The sequence below is a fragment of the Chelmon rostratus genome, chromosome 16 (genome assembly GCF_017976325.1).
Source record: "Chelmon rostratus isolate fCheRos1 chromosome 16, fCheRos1.pri, whole genome shotgun sequence".
NCBI classification, from domain to species: Eukaryota; Metazoa; Chordata; class Actinopteri; order Chaetodontiformes; family Chaetodontidae; genus Chelmon; species Chelmon rostratus.
Genome location: NC_055673.1, coordinates 1,972,598 through 1,994,440, shown reverse-complemented (window position 1 = coordinate 1,994,440; position 21,843 = coordinate 1,972,598). Strand labels below are relative to the sequence as shown.

The window sequence follows — 21,843 nt, the reverse complement described above, 5'->3', positions numbered from 1 at the left end:
CCCCCCCGGTGTGGTAAAGTTTGATAGATAAAAGGCTCCGCCTGGGGCAAAGTGTGACGACAGAGTCTGCCGCTTCTTCCCTCGACTGTCTGTTCTGACAGAAGATTGAAAGTTTTAATGTTTCCACGCGGCTTCTGCTCATCAAAATAGATTCTGTTCAAATGATTTCCTCAAGACGAGCAGCCGTAAACAAGGTGGAGGCTCGGCTTCTGACATCGTCGCGTTTGAAAGATTGTCACCACTGTTGGATGTCTTCAAAATCAACGCTTGACAGCTAAAATCAATAATCAATATGCAGCATTTTGAATAACCAACAGTAAGTGTGGATTCAGTAAACAAGAGTCTTCCTGTCACTGACGTCTGGGAATGTTTTCTCTTTCTTCTTCCTGCTACAGTCCGACACTTGGACACTCAGAAAACTCTTCAGTTAATCTGGTTTTCAAACCAGAAACCAGTTCACACACAGAAAAACAACGAGAAAACAGAAAATATCAGTAAATACAAAACGTAAAAACAAAAGTTCACGATAATGTTCAAGTGTAAAGAACCGTGTAGATCTGATTTTCTGTTTTCATACTCTGACGTGGCTGAGCAGAAAGTTCTGCAGAATAACAGCGATTTATCAGCGCAGGTTGAGCGATCCTGACCTTTAACGTCCTCGCGTTGGCGATCGACGTCGTGTTGCGTAGCCTCGTTCAGCAGGGTGAAGTCAGTCTGAGACACTGCAGTGTTTTTAATGGCCAGCAGGGGGCGACTCCACCGGTTGCAGAAAGAATAAACCAAACGAACGAAGTGTAAAGACTGAGTGTTTGCAGACCATGCTGCAGCTGCTCCACCTGTCTGCTCCAACCTGCACTTCGCACCATGCGCTGCGTTTAATGTCAAGAATCACACTGTCGAGACTTTTAGCCAATTAACGACATTAGCAGCGGCGAGGCGAGGCGTGTAAAAACCCCGCCGTTACAGTAGATTTAACAGGCGCTGAGTTGTTTTTGGTAAATCTGATTCAGTTTGTGAGCAGGAGGATAAATGAACATGAGCTGCTATCTAAACTCTGGCAGTTTGTGACTGTGGCCACACACTCGTCGGCTCTGCCAGACGCTCGGTTCAGGTGCCAGTTATCATCGCGGGCTGAGTTCTGCTCTCCAAATCAGTTTGGCTCCCAGATTACTGACTGTGGCAGGTGAATGCTGGAATCCGCCGAAGCACTGTTGATGGAAAAGCTGCTCCAGTAACGAGTCGCTCCCAACTTACTCCAAAATTCAATATGTGGTGGGAACGGAAACTGGGAAACGTGGCTAAAAAAAGACGTTTTTCTCATCAGAGTGAAGCCTTTAACAAACACCATTAGATTTACACTGAGCAGAACGAAGCATGATGACAGTTTTACAAAGATTTACATAGAAGTCTTAAAACTAAACCAAGTCCATCTTTTAGTTTCATATTGAAGTTATACTTTAGAACATTGATCCCCAACCCGTGGGCCGTGGCCCACTAGTGGGCCGTGGGTCATGGTTGGTACTGGGCCGCACAGAGAGAAAAAATATTTTCCATTATTTTGTTTTTTCACATTATTTGTTTGATTTATTTTTCGAGTCTTTCGAGACATTTTATTTCGAAAAGTGGCCGGATTAAATTAAATTAAATCCCAAGATAACAAAATTAACAAAAAAACAAAGTTCTGACAGTGGAGGTGCCTGACAGTGGCAGTCTGCAGCCAGGTCCTCTGGACATGATTAAAAAGTGGATTTACGTTCATTATTATTGTTAAAGAGGAAATACCACAGTTTTTAATGCCGATCTTATCATTTTATTTTGTTTTTATCTGCTACACCTTTAGGGCCGTGAAAATATTGTCAGACATTAAACTGGGCCATGGTACAGAAAAGGTTGGGGACCACTGCTTTAGAACATTTACCCATAATTTAAGTTTCTCCACCTCTTTCACAACCTGAATTTTTATTCAGTTTCTGTTCACTAAATGTCATTCTTCCATCACTGTTTTTTAGCATTTTTTCATAAAATGATGATTCTTAATCCCGTCTGCAAAGCTCTGATTGGCTCAGCTGTTTTTCTTGCAAGGGACACAGCGCGGGTTAATTTAAACCAGTGTAACGATCTGACGCGCAGGCAGCAGTTCAGAGGTTAGTGGCTGCAGCGTCTCCACCTCTGGATCTGTTGCCGTCCTCCATCCTCACTTAACCAAAGCAAAGTAAAAACCAGCCAAGAGAGAGAAATAAGCACTTTAGGAATATTGCCTTGAATTCTTCCTGGAAGTTGAATCTAAAGGCAATAAAACACATCTTTGCTGAGTGTGAAACTCTTTCTGCTGCAGACCTGTAGCTTCTGCAGTTATATATGACTGATATTTCCTGAGACTCGTGTGCTCCTGCTTTTAAAACGTTCATGTTTGGAGGAGGTATTTAAGTATTTAACTCAAATATTTCCAAGCGTTTCTTTGATGCCTTCTTTGTTTTTCCGATGCCGTCCGTCTGCTTGGCGTTCATCTCTGCTGCACCAAACACTCAAGTTGTGTTTGTTTAAAGCGCCTCCAGCGCCAGACGGGTGGGGTTTGTTCAGTTGAATGCCTGTAATGAGGACGTGGAGCTGACAGTCGGCTCACCTGGTTTCAGTTATGCGGCTCCGGCGCTCCGGCGGGGACAGGAATCGAGCGTCGGGTCTTCTTCTGGGTCATCGTTCGGCTCAGACTCTGCTGAGGTTCCTGCCGCAGACGGCGGACGATGAAAAGGACTTTGTTTCGTTTAGATGTGATTAAATGAACGACCTCGTCCTCGTCTTCTGCCAAAACCTCGAAGATTAAATTTGTGTCAAAATTTCTCGCTTGTCTCCTCTCACCTCCGTACACGAGCTCCGGATATGATGTCGGAGGAGCGCCTTCCTGCACACCACAAACAACATGAATATATGAGTTTTACACTCCTCATTGTTTTTAACTGATCTCCAGCATCACATCCGCCATCCAGCACCGTTTTCTCCTGCTTCCTTTTTAACACACATCCAGCAGAAAACAGCAACAACAAAGTCACATCACAGCAAAACTCATCACGGCCAAGTCAAATAAAATAAGATAGAAATACAAAGAATAGAAATATAAGAAGAAATGCTCTAAGTAAGGGGTCACCAACCTTTTTGAAACTAAGAGCTACTTCAAGGGCACTCAGTAATGCAAAGGGCTACACTTTGATAATACACTTCTGAAATAACAAAGTTACACAGTGTACCTTTAATTTGATATTATTATTAATGAGATTCTATATGAAGACACTGATGATCCATCACAATAGTTATTCAGAATGATTAAACAAGGTTGGAAACAGATACATTTCAATATGCAATATCCAATTGTTTCATTTTCAAATTATCACTTCCACATTTTGCAGGAAATCTTTTTCAATTTTTACGAGCCACTAACAGTTTTTATCAAATCATAAACTCTGAACCATGTTTGTACAAATTATCAATTATGTGAGATTTAACAAAAATCGACTGGGTAGTTAGCATGGTAGCTTTTGTGACGTGTACTGAAGTGTCTCTCCACGTTGTGCCGCTTAGACACACACAGTTTTCTTTCACGTTAGTAAAAAAGAACTCTTCCTCCCATTCACTGTGGAAATGAGAAGTTTTCTTCCTTTTTTCTGCTGTTTTTGTGGGTAGAAAACGCGTTTGTCTCCTCGTCTTTGCAGCGCTCACGAGCTCATCTCAGCAAAGCTGGTTTGTCACGCGCACTAGACTGACCTCTGACCCAGACTACGTCAGAGTTCGTATATTAAACTTTTTTTATGATATACATTTTTTTTACGTTTTTATGTATTTGTTTTTAAATTTACATCACTGTAAATGTAATTCAAAAAGAATAGCAACACAATTAAATAACATTTTAGACAGAGCTAATTCGTGATTAGTGCTATTTTTAGAACTGGCTTACGGGCGACTGATGTGGATGCTGCGGGCGACCTGGTGCCTGCGGGCACCGGGTTGGTGACCCCTGCTCTAAGTTGTAATACTGTATAAACACGGTGAAGCAATGGGCTTAACGTCAGAGTGGCTGTACACAGTGCAAACAGGAGGCACACTGGTGATGATGATGATGATGATGATGATATAAACCGTCAGTGTTAGTGATTTAAAGTAAATCAGGAAACATTCAGCCTCATCTCGCTCGTTAAAATATAGATATTATTCAGTACTGATTTCATATTAAACTAATACTGAAGGTTCAAATGTGTAAGAACGGAGTGAAAATAAAAAGATATCCAGTGAAACTCGTTAGATTATTATTATTTTTTGGGGGGTCATGTGGGGGCAGCAGCAGCATCTGAGGACGCTGTATGAAGTCTTTATTGTGGCGAACGTCCGCCCACATCCAGCAGACTCAACAGGATCACTCGGCTTTGGGTCCACCTGATCTCAGTCCAGTGTTCGCTGTCTTTTAGCTCCGTTTTGGTCTCCGCCAGCTCCTGAGAAAACCAAAACAAAGCTCTGAAACTGGCTGAAATGCTCCGTAGAGCTGATTATTCTCTGTTAGTAGAAATAAGAAATAGCGGCGAGTTTAAACAATTAGCAGCAGAATAAAACAAATGAAACCTGATAGGAGGAAAAGCAGAAATGATAAATTAAAAGCAGCGTTGGTGACGAATCAGTCTCCTGTTATAACGACTCAAAAAGAAAAGGTCATTTCATGTTGAGCTCTCAGAATTAAAGAGTGTAAAAACTTCATAACTCAATGAAAAACATTATTCAGCCATTAAGCAGCATCATCAAAATGAAATATACGTGGCCTTTTATCATCGCGTGTTAATCCTAACTCTGCGGAGGCCAAGGTGGCCGCGGATAAATCACAGAATAACCAGAGTCTGACAGGAGAGGGATGAAATGAGGCTTCTTTTACTTTCCTGTTTCTGTTTCCTTCAGTCTGGCAGACGCTGAATCTGACTGCCTGACACTCAGCTGACGAACACTGACGACGTCTCATTTAATTATCATCATGTATGACAAAAATACCAATAAAATAAGAAATCATGTTTTTAATTTGATAGATTTTTGGAATTTATAGTTGAGTTTTATCGATTGCTGCCGAGAATTTTTAATGTGAGTTTGAACACGGGCGTTTTTCAGAGGTGTCAGATGTTGTAAAGACCAGTTCTGTATGGTTGGAGGTCCACCCGCCGACCCCGCCCCCACCCCATGAGCCCCAGCACCGCACGGCCCTGCTGCACCCACAAAAGCTGCCCGCTCTGGCTGTGCTGCCGGAAGATTAAAACCCTTAGCGTGAGTTAACAAAACGCACCAGATTAGCTAAACTTGCTCGGCGTCGGTCTGACTTCGAGCGCGCTTTTCGTGGCGGTCGGGGTCAGTTTAGGGATCAGAGGTCACGGCGGCAAGATGATGCTCATAAAGAGGGATGAAGAGCGGTGGTTTCAGACAGATTATATTACAGCGCTGCGACGATTGATGCAGCAAAAACAAATTCCTGCAGTGCAAATTGATGTGGTACGATGTCTCCAGCTCGTCTTTGTGTTTGTGTTAATGGTGTGTGTGTGTGTGTGTGTGTGTGTGTGTGTGTGTGTGTGTGTGTGTGTGTGTGTGTGTGTGTGTGTGCGTGCGTGCGCGCCCCATCCATTGTCCTGTCTCACTAATCACAGCAGCTCGGGGCTTCATTTAATCAGCAGAGCGCGCCGCAGCGTCCCATAATAACTTATCAACAGTCGTAGCTTATGGATGAGGGCTTAATTGCCAGAATGCTGCAGCGCTTCTCCCTCCCCGCCATCATTATGATGTAAAACACAGACGCAGCAGACACTGAGAGTTACCTGTTACCAGGTTACCACGGCTTTAGAATGGAAATCATAATAAATGGGTTTTAATTTTCTGTCATCAGGGTTACTAAAAATGAGTTTATTTTGGTTTTGCAGGGTGAAAAGTATTTGATTTGCAGCCACAAACATATTTTCAGGGCATCATCACCCAAAGCTGCGTCCTGATGTTGCATCAATCCTCCTGTAATAACCGTGCAGCGCTTTCAAATAGCAGAAAGGTCGATGTTTTACACTAGAAAGTGCTGAGGGAGCTCGAACCAGCTCCAAGGCTGCACAAGCCTCAACATTTAAGCTCAATGCACTTTAATTAAAAAAAGGTGCTCAGAATACTTTTATCTGCCTTCAAAACACACACAGTGACGATCATGACGGTTTTCATTTGCATCAGTGCAGCCGCTCATGAGGAAACAGTCAAACTGGTTTGTGCAGACGCTGGAATAAAGCGATCCGGATGAAATATCACTATTTTAAGGCTAAATGTGGTTATTTGTTTGCAGCACATGATTCGTTCAAGGACCAGCAGAAATCTGAAAACTTGATTCGAAGATAATTTGTGTTTTTACAGTTTCTGGCGATGATAACGGCGTAATTTGTTCTTTATTTTTTAATTTTAAGGAAACGTGGTTTTCAAACCCGCAGGCGGGCTGTGTGGTTTTAAATGTGAGCCAAGGTTGATCTGTAGGTGTCCCGTGTGCTGCTGCTGACTATGATTTTTAGGTTTTCCACACAGATTAATCCACTCTGGACTTTTAGCCAGATTTGTTTCAGGCTTAGCACCGCGCTAATTAGACTGTTTATGAATAATTAGTGCTGCGGTGTTTCTATCTGGGAGGTATTTTTCTGTCTTTGTGTGTTGTTCTATGTCGTCTGGCTCTTCTGCATGATTTTGCACCATTGACTAGAAGAGTTTTTTTTTCCGTTTAGTAAAAGTTGAACTTTGAACTTTGGACCCACGAGAGTTGAATAAAAGTCTGAAAAGTCTGTAAACTTCAACAGAAAATTCAAATATTCTGTCTCGTTTCCTTCATTGTTGCACTTCATGGTTTTGCTCCTCCATCGCTCTGTATATTCTGCTGTTTGTGTATGTGCGGGTAATGAAACGCACCCTCTGTCGGCCATATTGGGCCGTCAGCTGTTGTGTAACAGTATCTGATGGTACAGCTGATTGAACAGCTGTTCGCAGCTCGCCCAGCTGAGCAGAAATGCTTCATTTTTCTCTTTAACTCGCAGGCGATGATTCCATCAGCGCTGGTTTTCAGAATATAAACAGTGGGTTCAGAGGATCTGGAACAAACGGAGAGCGGAAAAAGGCTTTAACAGCGAAACTGACGGCAGATGAAGCGCAGGCAGAAAGATGATTGGTCAGAAACGCTGACGTGAGTTTCACAGCGCAGGAAAGCGAAGTGATGAGAACAGGAAGAGAAAAGCAGCAGAAATTCAAAAAAAGGAGAGAAAACATCTTCCAAACCTTCATTATGACGTATCAGCGAACATTTCCTCGACAGCGAAGAACACCTCGGCTTCGATTTGACGTCACACCACAGGAAGTGTGACGTTTTACTGACGGCAGCTTAATGAGCGGCGAATGAAAACCATGTCGGGATCAGACTACGCGATGGTCACTGTGTCAGATCGGACGATCTCATCGCCAGAAACCCTCGCCGTGCCTCGTCAGGTGACTGGCAAGCGGCGAGTTAACATGAGTGCTGTGGAAACAGCATTATTCTAAACCTGCTACAGCTGATTGCTTTCGTTATGGGGAAACATTGACGTATCACCTCCTTTTAAACTGATATGTAGGACTTGTTAGCAAACAGCTGCGTATTTCCACTCTCAGCGTGATGATTCACGTGGAGTCGCGTCACTCCAGTATTCTCTCTCTTCTAGCTCTGGTTTTGGTCTCCTCCACCTCCTGAGGGAAATAGCTGCTAAACGCTGCTCTGTGTTCACCAGCTGGTCTCTGACTGAGTCTGTCTGCTGTTAGCTGCTCAGCAGGAAGTGAACTGTGCATCTTTACATCGATTAGAGCTGCTTTAAATGACCGACAGGTTGATTGAAGTGTTGAGTTCAGATTAAAACAGGTAAAACAGGAAAGGTAAACGTGTTTCTGTTCTGTTTTCTGACAAAGGGAATTCATCTGCGTGCGTCTCTGTGTTACCTTCCATTGTCCTGCTTCTGTAATCAGCCGCCTCGTTTAATCACTCCCACACAAAACACAAGTTCAACACAGTTTCCCTCTTACGTGGATTAGGAGAGACAGCGCCGGCCGGTCAGGTCTGTCGTTATTTCACAATGTGTCCCAGTTCCCAGCGGCGCCGGGCCGCCAGGACCACCAGCTCCTGGCACAACAGCTGCTTTTTAATCCCCCTCTCCTCACTTTTTTTTTTTTTTTTTTTTTAGCTGGAAATGATCCCAGTTCTCGTGAAACTGACATTTCTCTTGTGCCGAGAAACGTTTGACGGTTTTTAACGCATTGTCCCTCCCCCTTCTTCTTCCCTCTTCTGTCCACTTCAGGTGCGAATAGGATTTGCCGCCGCTGCTGCTGGAAACATACAGGAGGAAGGAAAACGAGGTGGAAGGAGAAAGGAGCAACAAAAGAAGAGTTTTTTTAATCATCAGATAATGTATTTTTATTTTCTTTTATTTTTTATCGATTTTTATCGCTTGATTGTCGCATCCCAGATCACGCACAACATCCTCCGCCGTCAAGCCGGAGGCGACGCCGTCGGCGTCTCCACCTGAAGTGACCCCTCCACAGGTGTGACCCTCACAATGAAGAGATGAGTTGACGCACTTTCTCCGCGCTGCTTTTACTTTGGCGAGGCGTAAACGCGCTTCCAAATTAAAATCAGTGCGAGGAGAAATTCAGGGTCAGGCTCGTGAAGATAATTCAAATCGTCCTCCCTCACAGTGAATCTCGCTTCTTTCCTCTCATTTCTCACAGTAATGTCAGTTTTAATAGTATTACGATCCAAAACAGAAGCAAATCTCCAGCTAGTCTACGCAGAGACAAACACCATCAGAGATACGGCTTGTAGCCGCGGAGACGCCGTCATGGTTAATGATCAAAGGTACGACAGAGTTCCTTTTAAGGTGGAATTTGGCTTTTCATCAGTAGGACGTAGATCATGATGTCACAGGAAGTAGGATCGACCTTCAGCCAATCAGAAAGCAGTTTTTGAATAATGCAACAGTTTCATCAGAGCCGTTTGTGCAGATCTGGGGACAGTTTCTTACTCATAACATTTTATCATGAAAATAAGAGCGTACCGCCCCTTTAACAACCACCCCTTTAAGTTTGTTTATGAACATTGGGTCCTGAGCTTTTCCTCCTGGTCCGCTGTGTCTCAGTCTCATACGTCATCCTGGTACTTCAATGCAGCAAACATACCCTTTTTATTCCATGCATTCTTCTACCTGACGCCTACCCACAATGCAGTGTGACCTCCGCCAGTTAGAGTCTGAGTTTCTGGTGTGTTATGCTAGTAGCTGCTAACGTAGCGTGGAACCTGCAGACCTCTGGTCAGCTCACTTCTCTGATGTGTTTCAGTTTCAAACTTGTAGTCGTGACTCAGGTGACATCACTCGAGGACGTTCGTCAGACCTCACGCTGCTGCCTCTGCAGACGCTAAAGGCTTTACGCTGCTTTAAAACAGCTGCTGTAGTGCTTCCCAACACGTGGACACGCAGGCGGAGGTGAAGTTCCCTGATAATTGAAATGGAGCTCAAAGTGCAAAATTTAAATACAGAGTCAGTGTGCACAACACGTCCTGAAAATCATTACAGCTGCTGAGCTCACATGTGATGGAAACCACGTGACTCGGAAAGTTTCAAGTTCGAAAACTTTCTAAAATGTTGTTGGAATCTCGTTTTTTAAGGATTTCTCCACATTGCTGAAATCGTTTCTCGTGACAGAAGCGCCTCTGTTTCTGTGCCGTGTTGCATTGTGGGGTGATTGTGTCCTTGAACGCCAGAGTCAAAACTGACCAATTTGGCATGCCGGAATTTTAAATTAACTTCCTACGTTATTTTTCCAATGGGAATATGTGAAATAATCAAGAATGAGTAAAACTTAGTGTGTAGTATGAAACTGGGACACAGTGTTGGTTAGTAATCAGTCACAGGGCAGCCTGTACGAGTGGTTAATAGACTAAATTCCTCAAATTTAACCTTCATCTAATCACTTTTAGATATTGAACATTCTCTGTCATACAGAAGCCTTCGTTAATCATCCCTTTAAGAGGAGGCTTGATTAGAATCTAAGTGTGTTTCTGTCCTCCTGCTTTTATGCACATTTTCAGATTGAGCACAAACAAACCTGCGAGAAGAAAAGTGAAATTATTGTATGCATCCATAAATGATGATGTGGATGAAGCACGTAGCTTTAACTTCCTGTGAAGAGCTGAAAACATCAGGTCTGCGTGAAGCGATGAGGAGGAGGCTGTAGCCTTCCTCCATCGTGTTTGACTGCAGCAACAGTTTGACGACACAAGCTGGAGATTTCATCCTCCATCCACAAATCATCGGTTCAGGGCTTGGTTCCTGAACCGTAGTGATCCAAACAGTCTGAACTTTCCCTGAAAGAAGAAGTGAGATTCATAACCGGCCCTGAACTTTTCCTTTAAGTCGCTCTGAAGCAAGCAGCGTCCGTATCGTCTGCTGCGGGGGGGTTAGCAGGTTGTGACGGACGGATGTTTGTGTCCGAGGTGATGTTGTGCGTGACCTGCCTTGCCGTGGAGACGGGAGGAGGAGGAGGGTGAACCGGAGCACTGAATGTGTGCCTGCAGCAGCAGTCTGACTGTACACAGCGAGCGATCGACCGACAGACAGGGTGGATTTCAAACAAACAAACAAACACGAAAAAACAACAACAAACAAAAACGCCGAGTGCCAAAGCTGGGATCTGCTGCATTCTCACTACACTTTTAAAAAAAGGGTTCTTCTTCTTCTTGTTGTAAATAGGATATATATGTTTGTTTGTTTTGTTTTTTCCTGTATTGCTACAGATTTGTAAAATTTTGCGGAAAAAAATTTTGTTACATTTTGTAAAATGGGAGCAATTCGTCCCCCCCCCCCCGACGCCCTCCTTGTTTTTTGTTTTTAGGCCCCCTCTCTCTCAGTTTCTCTCGGCGCTTTTACATCTTCTTTTTCTTTTTTTTGTCTTTTTTTTTGTTGTTGATGGACTTTAAAAAAAAAAACGGTGCCAGCAGTGGGGTGTGTGTGTGTGTGTGTGTGTGTGTGTGTGTGTGTGTGTGTGTGTGTGTGTGTGTGCGTGTGTGTGTGTGTGTGCGCGTGCGTGCACTTTTTTCTTTCTTTCGCTGTCTCTCTTTCTGTTTTTGTACTGAACCAGAGTGGAACCACTACAAAAAAAAGAAAAAAAAAAAAAGACGGACCAGTTGGCAATACTTCAGTCACTTCTTCTTCATCTCACCGGCACTGGACTTCCGCCCGCCACTTCCCTGCTGAGAGGAGAGGGGAGGTGGGAGGAGGAGGAGGAGGAGGAGGAGGAGGGAAGGAGGGAGGAAGAGGGGGGACTTCGCTTCACATCAAATCAGATTTAAAAAACAAAACACAAAAAAAGCACCTTTGGACCTTTTTTCTTTTTTTTTTTACTGTGCTGAAGTGAAGTCAAGTGCTATTATTATATTATATTATTATTATTATTATTGTAGCCACTCTGTCTGGAACCCTTTTTTGAAAAAAGGAAAGGAAAAAAAACAAGAAAAAAAAAAAAAAAAGAAACTTAAGCCAATCTGCACTTCTTGTTCCGACGAACATGCTTGTATGACCAAGTGACTGTCGTGGATTTTTGTTTAAAACCGATAAGGAACAAACAAACAACAACAACGTGAAAAAAAACAACAAAAAAAAAAGCAGTTAAGAAACTGTCAAAACGGTGGCAAAGCGCAGAAGGATTCAACGGTAACGATCTCACAACACACGCTTGACAGTAAAAACCCACAATCCAGAATCATGCTGCCTGAATCGTACTTTAATCTCTCTCTTTCTCTGTTTCTCTTCCTCGCTCTGTCACTTTGTCCCTTCTCACTTTCCATCCTTTCTGTCTCTCTCGTCTTCTTCCCTTTCTTCCGTTTCTCTTCTTCGTTGGTTTCTCTCTCTCTCTCTCTCCCTCTCTCTGTCGTCCTGCACACCATCATACACACCTGTAATAAACGAAAACAAACAAAAAAAGATAAATAGCCTTTTATTCAATACATAACTACATGTTGGCTTGGTAGGCTTAGTTGAAACTAGTTCCATTCCGACAAAAAAGAATAATAGTAAAAACAAAATATGAGCTTCTTTATGTATTGCTTCTGCCGCTGTAGTGTCCTGGTCAGATTTAAAGATGATAAGACTACATATATCTGAAATACTGTATTTACAAATGCATACCAGGGCTGGCCTCAACAAACAACCACAACAGCAGGGGGAGGGGTTCAACTCCGTCCACTGGGCGAGCGAGCGACGGCGGTCAGAGGCTGCCGGTTTGAGTCCATCGAAACGCTCGTTCCATCGCTTAAAGTCTGCATAGTTTTTTAAACTCGTAGCGTTCTGCATCCCTGAAGCTCTCGGCGGCGCTGCTGCGTGTCCTTCTGCAAAAACCCTGAAAAGAAGCAGCGCTGCAAAGAGAAGCTCCTGGTGGACGCACAGCCTTAGAAAGCTTCCAAGAGACTTTTATTTTTGCAAGTGTATAGTTTTAATTGAATATTTTTCTGATGAATGATTGAATGTATTTGCTTTGAGGAGTTCAGTAAATGTCGTGGGTTTACTGTCTGAATGTCTGAAGAGGAGCTGAGCACACTGGTACCAGAGCGGGAAACTGTGACGAGTTCTCCGAACGGCCAACAGTTTAACATTTGTCAGTAGTTTGGTGAGAAGCAGCCGGTGAATAAATTAACTTTTTCCTGGAGGAGGCTCACTGGAGAGGAGAGTCTGCAGGAGAAAAGAGGGTCAATCTCTAACATCCAAAAACTGTGACGCATAATCGGAGAAAATGTCGGCTGGCATCAACGTAGAATTTAGGTTTTAAACATGTGGTGCATGTTTTTAGCCGTCTTGAGCCCTTTACTTGGAAACCAGCAGCATTTTTAGACGTCGAACCATTGCCGTGATATGATATCGCCATCGCCATGATATCGCCATCGCCATGATATCGCCACAATCGGTGGATTTGCAAAGAAGCTGCACAATTTTTTTATGTCAAGGTCAACTTTGGTGGATCCGAGGCTTGACTTTGCACAATCAATAATAATCAAAAGCAGACTGTTTTGGTCATTCTGGTTCGGTGTTCCCTCAAAGGTTAGCGAGGCTAGGCTATCGTAGCCTGTTAGCTGTGCTAACTTTTACTGTATGAGCGTAAAATACTCCATGAAAGGTTCTTTACAGTTGTGAGACAGGAGTCAAAATATATGAACTTCTCTTGTATAAAATGTGAGCTAACTAACTAACTAGCTTGAGAATAGACAGCTAGCCAGCAAGGGAGCTCGTGTTCCAGCGTGTTCCCGGTTAGGTGGAATGTTAGCAGTAAGCTCGGCGGCTGCGGGAGTTCTGGAAACATGTGAGGACAGACAGATGAACGTCACTGCGACACTTTGTGGTGTGACGAAAGCTTGAAGCAGCGAGCGTCTGGTCACAGTTTTTGGATGAAGGAACAAAACTTCCAGGTTTATTCGCACTTTGATAAAACTCTTTGTCCTCAGAGGACAAAGGTTTGTTGCTACAGGCTCCGTTTTGGAGGAATATTCAGGACGACTAGTGTGCACGAGTCCCTCTCTTGTTTCATTTAAAGTTTCTCTGTTTGCTCACTTTGAAATGTACCTGTTGCACCTGGTTTCCACAAAAAGATTTCACCTGGCAGGAGGCCGAGCTGCGGTCAGTACGACCTGCTGTTTCAATGAAAGATCGGCCACTTCCAACTCCAACAACGGTTGACTTTCAGTTAGAGTTTGACATCTTACCATCAGTTGACCCTCTGAAAACTTGATTTGACATAATTATATTCTTTATTTCCAACCAAAAGTTCCTTTTCAGTCCATTTTTGATGGTCTGCTAAAGTTTTCTGCTTTTCTTCGTAGCTCAAACGATGTTAGTCACCGTTTGTGTCCAAACTGCAGCGCTGTGTGGACAAAATGCTGTCGTCTGATCCATCATCCGTGAACTTCAGGGGGTCGTTATCCGTCCTCTCTATTCAGCTGTCTTCAGTTTTTAAATCGCACTTTGGCACTTTGATGTTAACGGCAAACGAGTCACCAGGGAAACGGAACAAAATGTAGAGAAACACACAGTCAAAGGTGAAAGCTCTGGTTGTTTTGTGAATTTCACACTTTCAAATTTGTCACTTTAGAAGCTTGAAGGAGGGTTTTTTAAAGCTGAAGTCAATCATGACATGAAAAGCACTTCCTCATCGGCGTATTCTGGATTTCTGCTCGATCGTTCTGTGGAAGCTCGATAGGTGTTCGTGCTGTCACGCCGGATTCAAACGCAGACTTTCTGCAAAGCGGATCCACATGCTGGAGGTACTGACAGGGTTCAAGCTGCGTCTTCAAATCAACCAGGAGCACTGATGTACAATCCTGCAAGATTACAATCATTGACAAACAGTAAAGAACCAAGAAAGTCTCTTCGTATCTTAGTTATTGTGGTTTGATTAGACAGCTCAACCTCTTCAAAAGGTCTCAAACATCAAGAATAGGACAGACAGAATCAGTCAGGAGGCCTGGCCACGTTTTAATGAAAGGTATTGTGGTTTTCACAAGTCAGACACGTTTCCCTTGAGATCGGATTGTAGATTAAAATGCTGACTGATGACGATACAACCAGCAGACTTTTCTATGTACCACAACTGCTCATGAGACCATTTTTCAGAGATATTGGAGTTGTTAACCATCGCCGTGGCTGCCTGAGCAGCAGCGTCTCTTATTCTGTAATTTTCCCTCAGACAGCAGATATAAAAATCACAAAGATGATCAATCGAACTCGATTCCCGTGTGCGAGCGGGAGCGCAGTTCGTGATTTCTTTCTGGGAAAACCAGGTGCACTAAATGTCTTTTTAAGGGGAGTTGAGGCCAGCCCTGTTTCATAACTGAGGTTCTGCTTCTTCTACTACTGCTACTATCAAACAACCAGCCCTGGGCACAAAAACAGGCCTGAACACTGTTTCAACCCCCCCAGAACTCGAGGTGCGCTTCATTTTTAAATTCATATACCAGCATTTTTGAAGTTCTAAGTCAGAACCCAAAGTGGAGCACCGGCACGTGTTAGTTCAGTTCCCAACACGACAAAGACACTTCTGTCAATCAGCCGTTGGTCTAAAACGAGGCTGCGCTTCCTCAGTTTGGGCACCAGGTTGAAAATGCCTTTGTAGTTTTTTGACTTCTAAAGACAAAAATAGCCATCAGTATCTGTTTTTTGTTGATTGAAAAGTATTCAAGCTCTGTTTCTGTTGCCCAGGTCAGCAAAACAACCTGTTGATGTCTGCTGTATTTCAATAAAACACAGCCTTTTTCAAAGGGTACACCTCTTCACTGTGTGCGTTATGTGGTCTACATGCACCTAAACCAAACCCACCCACATTATCTCCAGCTGTTGGTACCAATAATTTCAGTCTTTTGAAATCTCATCTCTTATGTCTGTGCTGAGTATTGCACGAAAGCCCGGAGGTGATTAGCCTAGCTTAGCATAACTAGACTGCAGGCAGGTGGAAGCACCTCCACTGGCAGAAATGTGAAAATCATCATTTTTGTTTTTAGGGGGAGAAACGGGGGGCAGGTCCTGAGGCTGTTCACTACAACTGTAGTGAGCACAGATTATGGTCGATTGTTTCGGCCCACAGTCACCAACATAAATGTTGGACCAATGTTTCACAAGCCACATATTTTCCAAACACTCTGACAGTAAAATGGCATTTTTTAGATGGAGAAAATGACCTTTGTTTGAGACCCGTCTGTCTCAGCAACACTCTCATAAGATCTGGCAACCGATATCTCTTCCGAAGATGCTGCACCGACGACAACATTAAGCGTATCAAGATAACAGATAAGAAAAGTCAGTCCTCTGTAATGCATTAATGTTAAAAATGTCAATGCTTTGTGCAGCATAAGGCTGTAATAACAGGAACAAGTTGTCGTAGGATAAAGGCAGGTATGTAATAAATTAGCTGTGAGCTACTGTCATATTTTATACCAGCTGCCGTTCTAGCTAGCTGATGCTACTTACCAGTAAGTACATGAACATATTTATCCTTTATCAAAGTGTGTTCACGCCAAACATGAAGTGACTTCTTAATGTTTACATACAAAGTAAATGTAAATACAAAAATTAGCATCTATTTTTTTAACAGGCGATGCAAAATTCATGTTGTCTACGTAATTCACATGAGTTGCTAATAATCGGACTCGAGTCAGACTGCATCGTGGGGCTTTGCAGAGCGGTGTTGTTGGATGCCGGGGTGGAGCTGCTGTTCACAGAGAGACAGATGCTGCACCGGGTCGCTCTCAGGAACGACCATCCGGAGTCACTCCGGATTCTCTGATCTGGAGCCATTTTCCACCAGGAACAGTCAGGAGAGGGAAAAAGAAGGAACCGGAGTCTTTGTTGAGTGCTGAGTTCAGTCAGAGACTTTTTTTTGAAAGACATCGGCAGCCTTAATGAGTCTGGCTCACCTGTAGCACCTGTCTTCTTCATCTGTCATGTGAAGACATCAGATCCTGCTCAAAGTTCAGTTCATCCCAATGTCTGTAGCCTTCAAGTCCAACTGAAATCATGTGCTTTAACCCTGACCCTGAACCCGCCACATGCCCATCTAACAACCCTTCCTCACTCCTACAAAAAGAACAGTTTGATACTGGAGGTCCCGTCTGTCATCGTTACCTTTCAACGGGTTGTTTTCCGTCTTGTTTTAAACACTTAGTGGTTTAGCGGTTTCTTAAGAAAACCATCTTGGACCCTCATGTTTTTGTCCAACTTGTCCAGCTCTCATTTCCATCTAAAATTCTGGAAAAAAGCGTTTAGAAGGAACTCCGGACCTTTTCAAGCAAGATTGAACAATCTGAAGCATGTCGGTCTGGTTTTTGGGAGCACCACAGCACAGAATCAGCTCTTTTAAAAGTTCACGATGATTTGTGACTTGCAGCAAACAGTGAGGACTGTGCTGTTTTAGACATTTAGCGTGGCATTTGTTCGTCCATCATAAGCTGATTATCACCAGAGTTGAACAACGGTTCATTTGGTTTAACTGGAAAATAGAAGATTTTCTGTCGCTATGGGGGATGCTTCTTCCTCCTCACCACTTTCTGCCTGTGGGGTTCCTCAGGGCTCTGTTCTTGAGCCCCTTCTCTTCTCTCGCTCCGGACTCCTTGATTAGGAAGCATGGTGTCTCCTTCCGTTGTTTTGTGAACGATATCGAGCTACATATATCTCCCACTGACGTGCTGCAGCCGTCCGTCTTTGCAGCCCCTGTTTGACTGTTTCCAGGACATTAGAGACTGGATGTCCCAGAACTTTCTGATCCCAAAGGAACTGAAAACTGAGGTTTTCTCTGGTACTCATGAATCCACCAGCACTCTTTCCCTTTCACGCTCACACCTTCAGTATGTGCAGAACGCTACTGCTGCCGCTGTGAGGTGGTTAACTGGTTCCTGCAAGCCGGCACATAAATCCTCACCTCCCTCCGCTGGCTTCACGTCAGCTTTAGAGTCCGGTTTAAAGTCGAATCACTTGTTTTTGAGGGACTTCATGGATTGGCTGCCTCTCACCTATCTGACCGTTGAATTCCTTACAACACCGTGGAGAACGCTCAGATCCTCTGACCAATCATTTCTGGTCGTCTCTCAGACTCAGTGGAAGCTCGGGGTGACTGCGGCCTCTCGGGACCCCAGTCTGTGGAAGGAACTGCCCCCCCGCATCAGATCTGTCCGTTGAATTGAGTCGTTCAAAGCACAGCTCAGGGCCCACCTCACACACTCTGATATTTCTTAAATTACTTATTGATTTTATCTTGATCTCTGCTTGATTGATTTTTGCTGTCTGCTCTGTTGTTTCCTCCCGTTTGTGGAGCGCTGCTGTTTTAAATGTGCTGCAGAAACACATTTGACTTGGCTGTGGCTGCTGCTGATTGGCTCAGTGTGACAGTCCGCTCTGCCTGAACGATGGCGTTACTGCTTTGATTGGCTGTACTGAAAAAAGGCCTGAATCTAAAGTTATCTTCACCCTTATGAACAGTTTTCTGACAAATTAATGAAGCAACTGAAAAAGGAAACAATCCTGAAAGCAAAGAATGTAAAATATAGATCTCTCTCATTTGTTTCCTGATTGATTTCTGGAGGAGAGAACAGCGACTTACAGAGCAGATTCACTCTGCATACTGCAGCACACAAAGACATTTAATTTCATTTGGGCTTTAAAGGAGGACGGTATCGATCTTCTCGTCTAACTCATCCAGAACATCTATTTTCCCAAATGTTGAACTGTGGTGGTCCTTTTGTGATGACAGAGGATGATAATTTGTCCACACAAACCAGAAGAACTTCTTTTTTTATGTAACCAGAGTAACACACACTCAAAAATACACGACAGGAAACATTTTCCGCTCTCAAGTTTGACAAACTGTCCATCCGGCGCTCAATCGTTTTTTCCAAAGTCAGGAAGTCCAGACGTTTTTGACCTCCTGCTTTCTCCATCCACAGTTCAGAGCGATGCGGTGAAGCGAGGTGAACGCCTCCAGCCTCCGCTGATTTCACCTGTTAAACCCACTTCAGTCACGAAAAAGAGGCAGATGATGGAGATGAGAGGAAGAAAAACAGCTCAAAGAGAAAAAAAAAAAAAAACTTGTGCGGCCTTGAAACCGCCGAAGCCTGATGCAACTGTAAAAGATGAGGGAGGCGATTCCCGCCCGCCGCTCGGCTCTTTAGCATTTCCATCGCGTTCATTCTGGATGTTCTCCACGTCGCTGAGCCCATCCCAGGCAAGCTGTAATATCTGGTCGGTATTCTCAAAGGATATCACGGTGCTGGTGTTAATTTAAGATAAGCTCTGCCTTTGGAATCACAATGAGAATGAAGGGGGCTGTAAAAAAAATTAAAAATGAATAAGAATAAAGGTGAGGAATCACATTTCGGGCTGATAGCAGCACAGAGCCGATTGAAAGCTGTCGTGCCCTCAGAGCGCTCGCTGTGTGGAAGTGTGTGCTTCTTCTAGTGATGTGTGCAGTGTGTGTGTGTGTGTGTCTAAATATTCATATTGTGTGTCGAGTGTTTGGGCTTTGAGCTCGTGTCTCAGCAGATAAATCGACCCACGAAAGATGAACATTTCTACAGAAAACACTTTTTGTGTATGATGCTGCGTTTGAGTCCCGTGGGAAATCAGGTAAATATGAGCTCTCTACTTGAAACACTGTTTTTGTCAGCTTCCCAGTGGTAAATAGGCTACGGCTCAAAAAATTCAAGCCTTGATAAAATTTGTATTGTCTCCTGTAAAGAAACTTGTATTTGTTATTTTTTTATACTATTAGAAAACATGAGAAGCTAAGACGTTTCTGTATTCATAGAGCTAAAAAAAAATAACTTTAATATCACAATTATCTTTGACATTGTGATGTTAAAGGAAATTACCACCTGCGCACAGAAACAATATTAAGAAACAAACGGCTGTGAATTTGCTCAACTTTGTTTGTGTCACTCATTTCTAACCTATATTCTCATATTTTCCAATAAGTTTCCTGGAAATAACCATGTGATGCTCAGAGCACGGCAGGTGAGTTCAACATGCAAACCAGGCGAAAATGTGACAGTCGATATGTAAACACTTCTGAACATATGTTCAGATTTAGACAATTCATTTATTGATATTTACTTGGATTTTGGTTTAAATGCCATTTTTCTAATTACATTGTTCTTTCCTGTAAACTTCCTTAAGAGTTATTAGAAAATAAAATGCATGAGTCCATCTGTGAATGTGGAGACAACACCTGGAGGAAAATATGAGAAATAACTGGAGCCCCTGGTAAATTTTGAGATCTTTGAATGGAAGTTCGAGCCGTTTTCTTGCACACACCGTTGGTTTTCGCCCATTAATTTAAAATGTACACTGCGAGATACACTGCTGCCCTGTTTCAGTATCAAACACACATTCACCTCCTGGATTGGCTCATTGCAGCGACCGTATCTGGACTTCTTCTGTATGTGCATCAAATTAGTTTGTTGCCCTTTAGATGTTTGTCGATATATGAAAATATGGATCCTTCAGCTGAAAATTGGCATTCATTGATTGATATTAGTTCATATTAACTTAATCCGGTTAGTTGTGATGTCGACTTTTGTTTCATTACCTTCATTTTCTGCCCTTTTCCTCAAATCTAACATCAGTTTTGTGGAATTTTTTATTTTTCTGGTTATTTTTTTGAGTTGTGTGTAATATTTTGTTTGCATTTGACACTAAAACATTAAAAAAAAGGTGAAAAAAGGTCGAAATTCACTGCAGCTTTTGCAGATTTAAGGCTGATTGTGTTAAACACATGCTTCATGTATTGAACCGTGTCATGCAGCACCATGTGCCGCATCTTTACACCTGAAACCCACGGGCATGGTGGGCTGCAGGAGCGCCTGGTTAAATCCCCGCTCTGCCTGGGGAATCTGGACTCTGAGCGAGGCCTCCTCCTCCTCCGGTTTCCCCTCTGAGGCTCTTCAGCTGCAGGCTGCGTTTGTACTCCGCAGCTCCCAGGTGTGAGCGAGTGTAACTGTGTGAATGTGAATCAGAAAGTTGTTGAGAAACACTGCACACGCTCAGATAAGCTTCCCGGCATGAATAAAAAGAGGAAGACAAAAAAATCTTAGGCCAGAGTCTCGTGAGAAATATCCGCCTAGATTTCCTCGGCAGACTCCGGGGAGCGAAAGCAGCTTCTTTATGCTGCCGTGTCTAAAATGTTCAACACAAGCCCGGCTGTGTTCGGATGCACCGTACGCGTCAAAAGAGAGTCGACGCATCGCCGGGCTGCATCTGCTGCCGTATGGAGTAAACACCATTACATAACGTGTCTGTGTGTTAATTGGCCGGTGAGACGCAGCCGCCATTTTCTTCGCATGTCAGACGCAGATGGGACGGCGGCGGGAGGCGGCCAGCAGTTCTCAGAAAGGCTTATGCAATTTGTCATTGTGTAATTGTGTCTCTTCACGCCGCCGTTCGGCCTTTAATTGGATGTCGGTTTTCTTCAGAGCGGCTGCGAGTTGTTGCATCACCTCAGCTTGTGTAACCGGCAGCGTGATTCCTCCGTACGTTATCCGCCTATAATCCAAAACCTCAGCGCAGAATTATTCACGCAGGCTGAACAAAGGCTCCATGAGATGTTTTACCTCTCAATCTGCAGCGACTTGGCAGCAAAATCGCTTTTGTGCTGTGAAAATAGACTGAAACTAAACATCCAAAGTGGAACCAGAGAGAAGTCTGCAGGTAGGAGAGGAACTTTAACCTCCATCTGAAGGCCAAACATGAATCAACATATGAAACATGGCAGCTCGATTTGTTGTCGAAACGCCTTCAAAGGGCTGTTTGTGCTTTGACCAAAAGCTCATCACTGAACAAATGTTCCTGTAAACACAGCGAGCTGAGGTGCAGCGTGCGCATGTGAAGCAGGAATAAGAAAAAGGTGGTTGTTCATCTTTATCCTCGTATTAGCAGGGACACGGCGCTCAGACTCCCCTCACATCTACAGTTCACGCTCTGTGCAGAATAATAATCGGATGCTTTATTGATCCTTGTAGAGAAATGCTCTTTTTGGACATCTTCCACATGGAGGTCGGAGGTCAGGTTCAGCTGCCCTGGAGCTGCTGAGGAGTCGGTGTCTTGTGTCATTTTTGTTTTTTTTTTTCCGCTAGCAGGGTCTTTTGCACGATTGCTGCATCTCAATTCAGGACCAGATCCTCGAAAGGATGCGGCCCGGAAAGGCTTGACCTTTGAGACGACCCGCGGTCTGAAATGAACCGGAGCTTTCAGACGGTGGAGCCAGGACGAG

General features: G+C 43.7%; 1 protein-coding gene across 2 annotated transcripts in view; it reads left to right on the top strand.

Annotated features, from left to right (window-relative positions):
• Positions 1-10,970, top strand: part of LOC121620146 (zinc fingers and homeoboxes protein 2-like) — a 102,659-nt gene extending 91,689 nt beyond the window's left edge. For both annotated transcript variants that reach the window (XM_041956100.1, XM_041956099.1), the window contains one exon: positions 8,352-10,970. In XM_041956100.1, the coding sequence (XP_041812034.1) occupies positions 8,352-8,361 (10 nt within the window). In that variant the 3' untranslated portion in view covers positions 8,362-10,970. The remainder of the gene's footprint in view (positions 1-8,351) is intronic.
• The last annotated feature ends 10,873 nt before the right edge of the window (positions 10,971-21,843 follow it).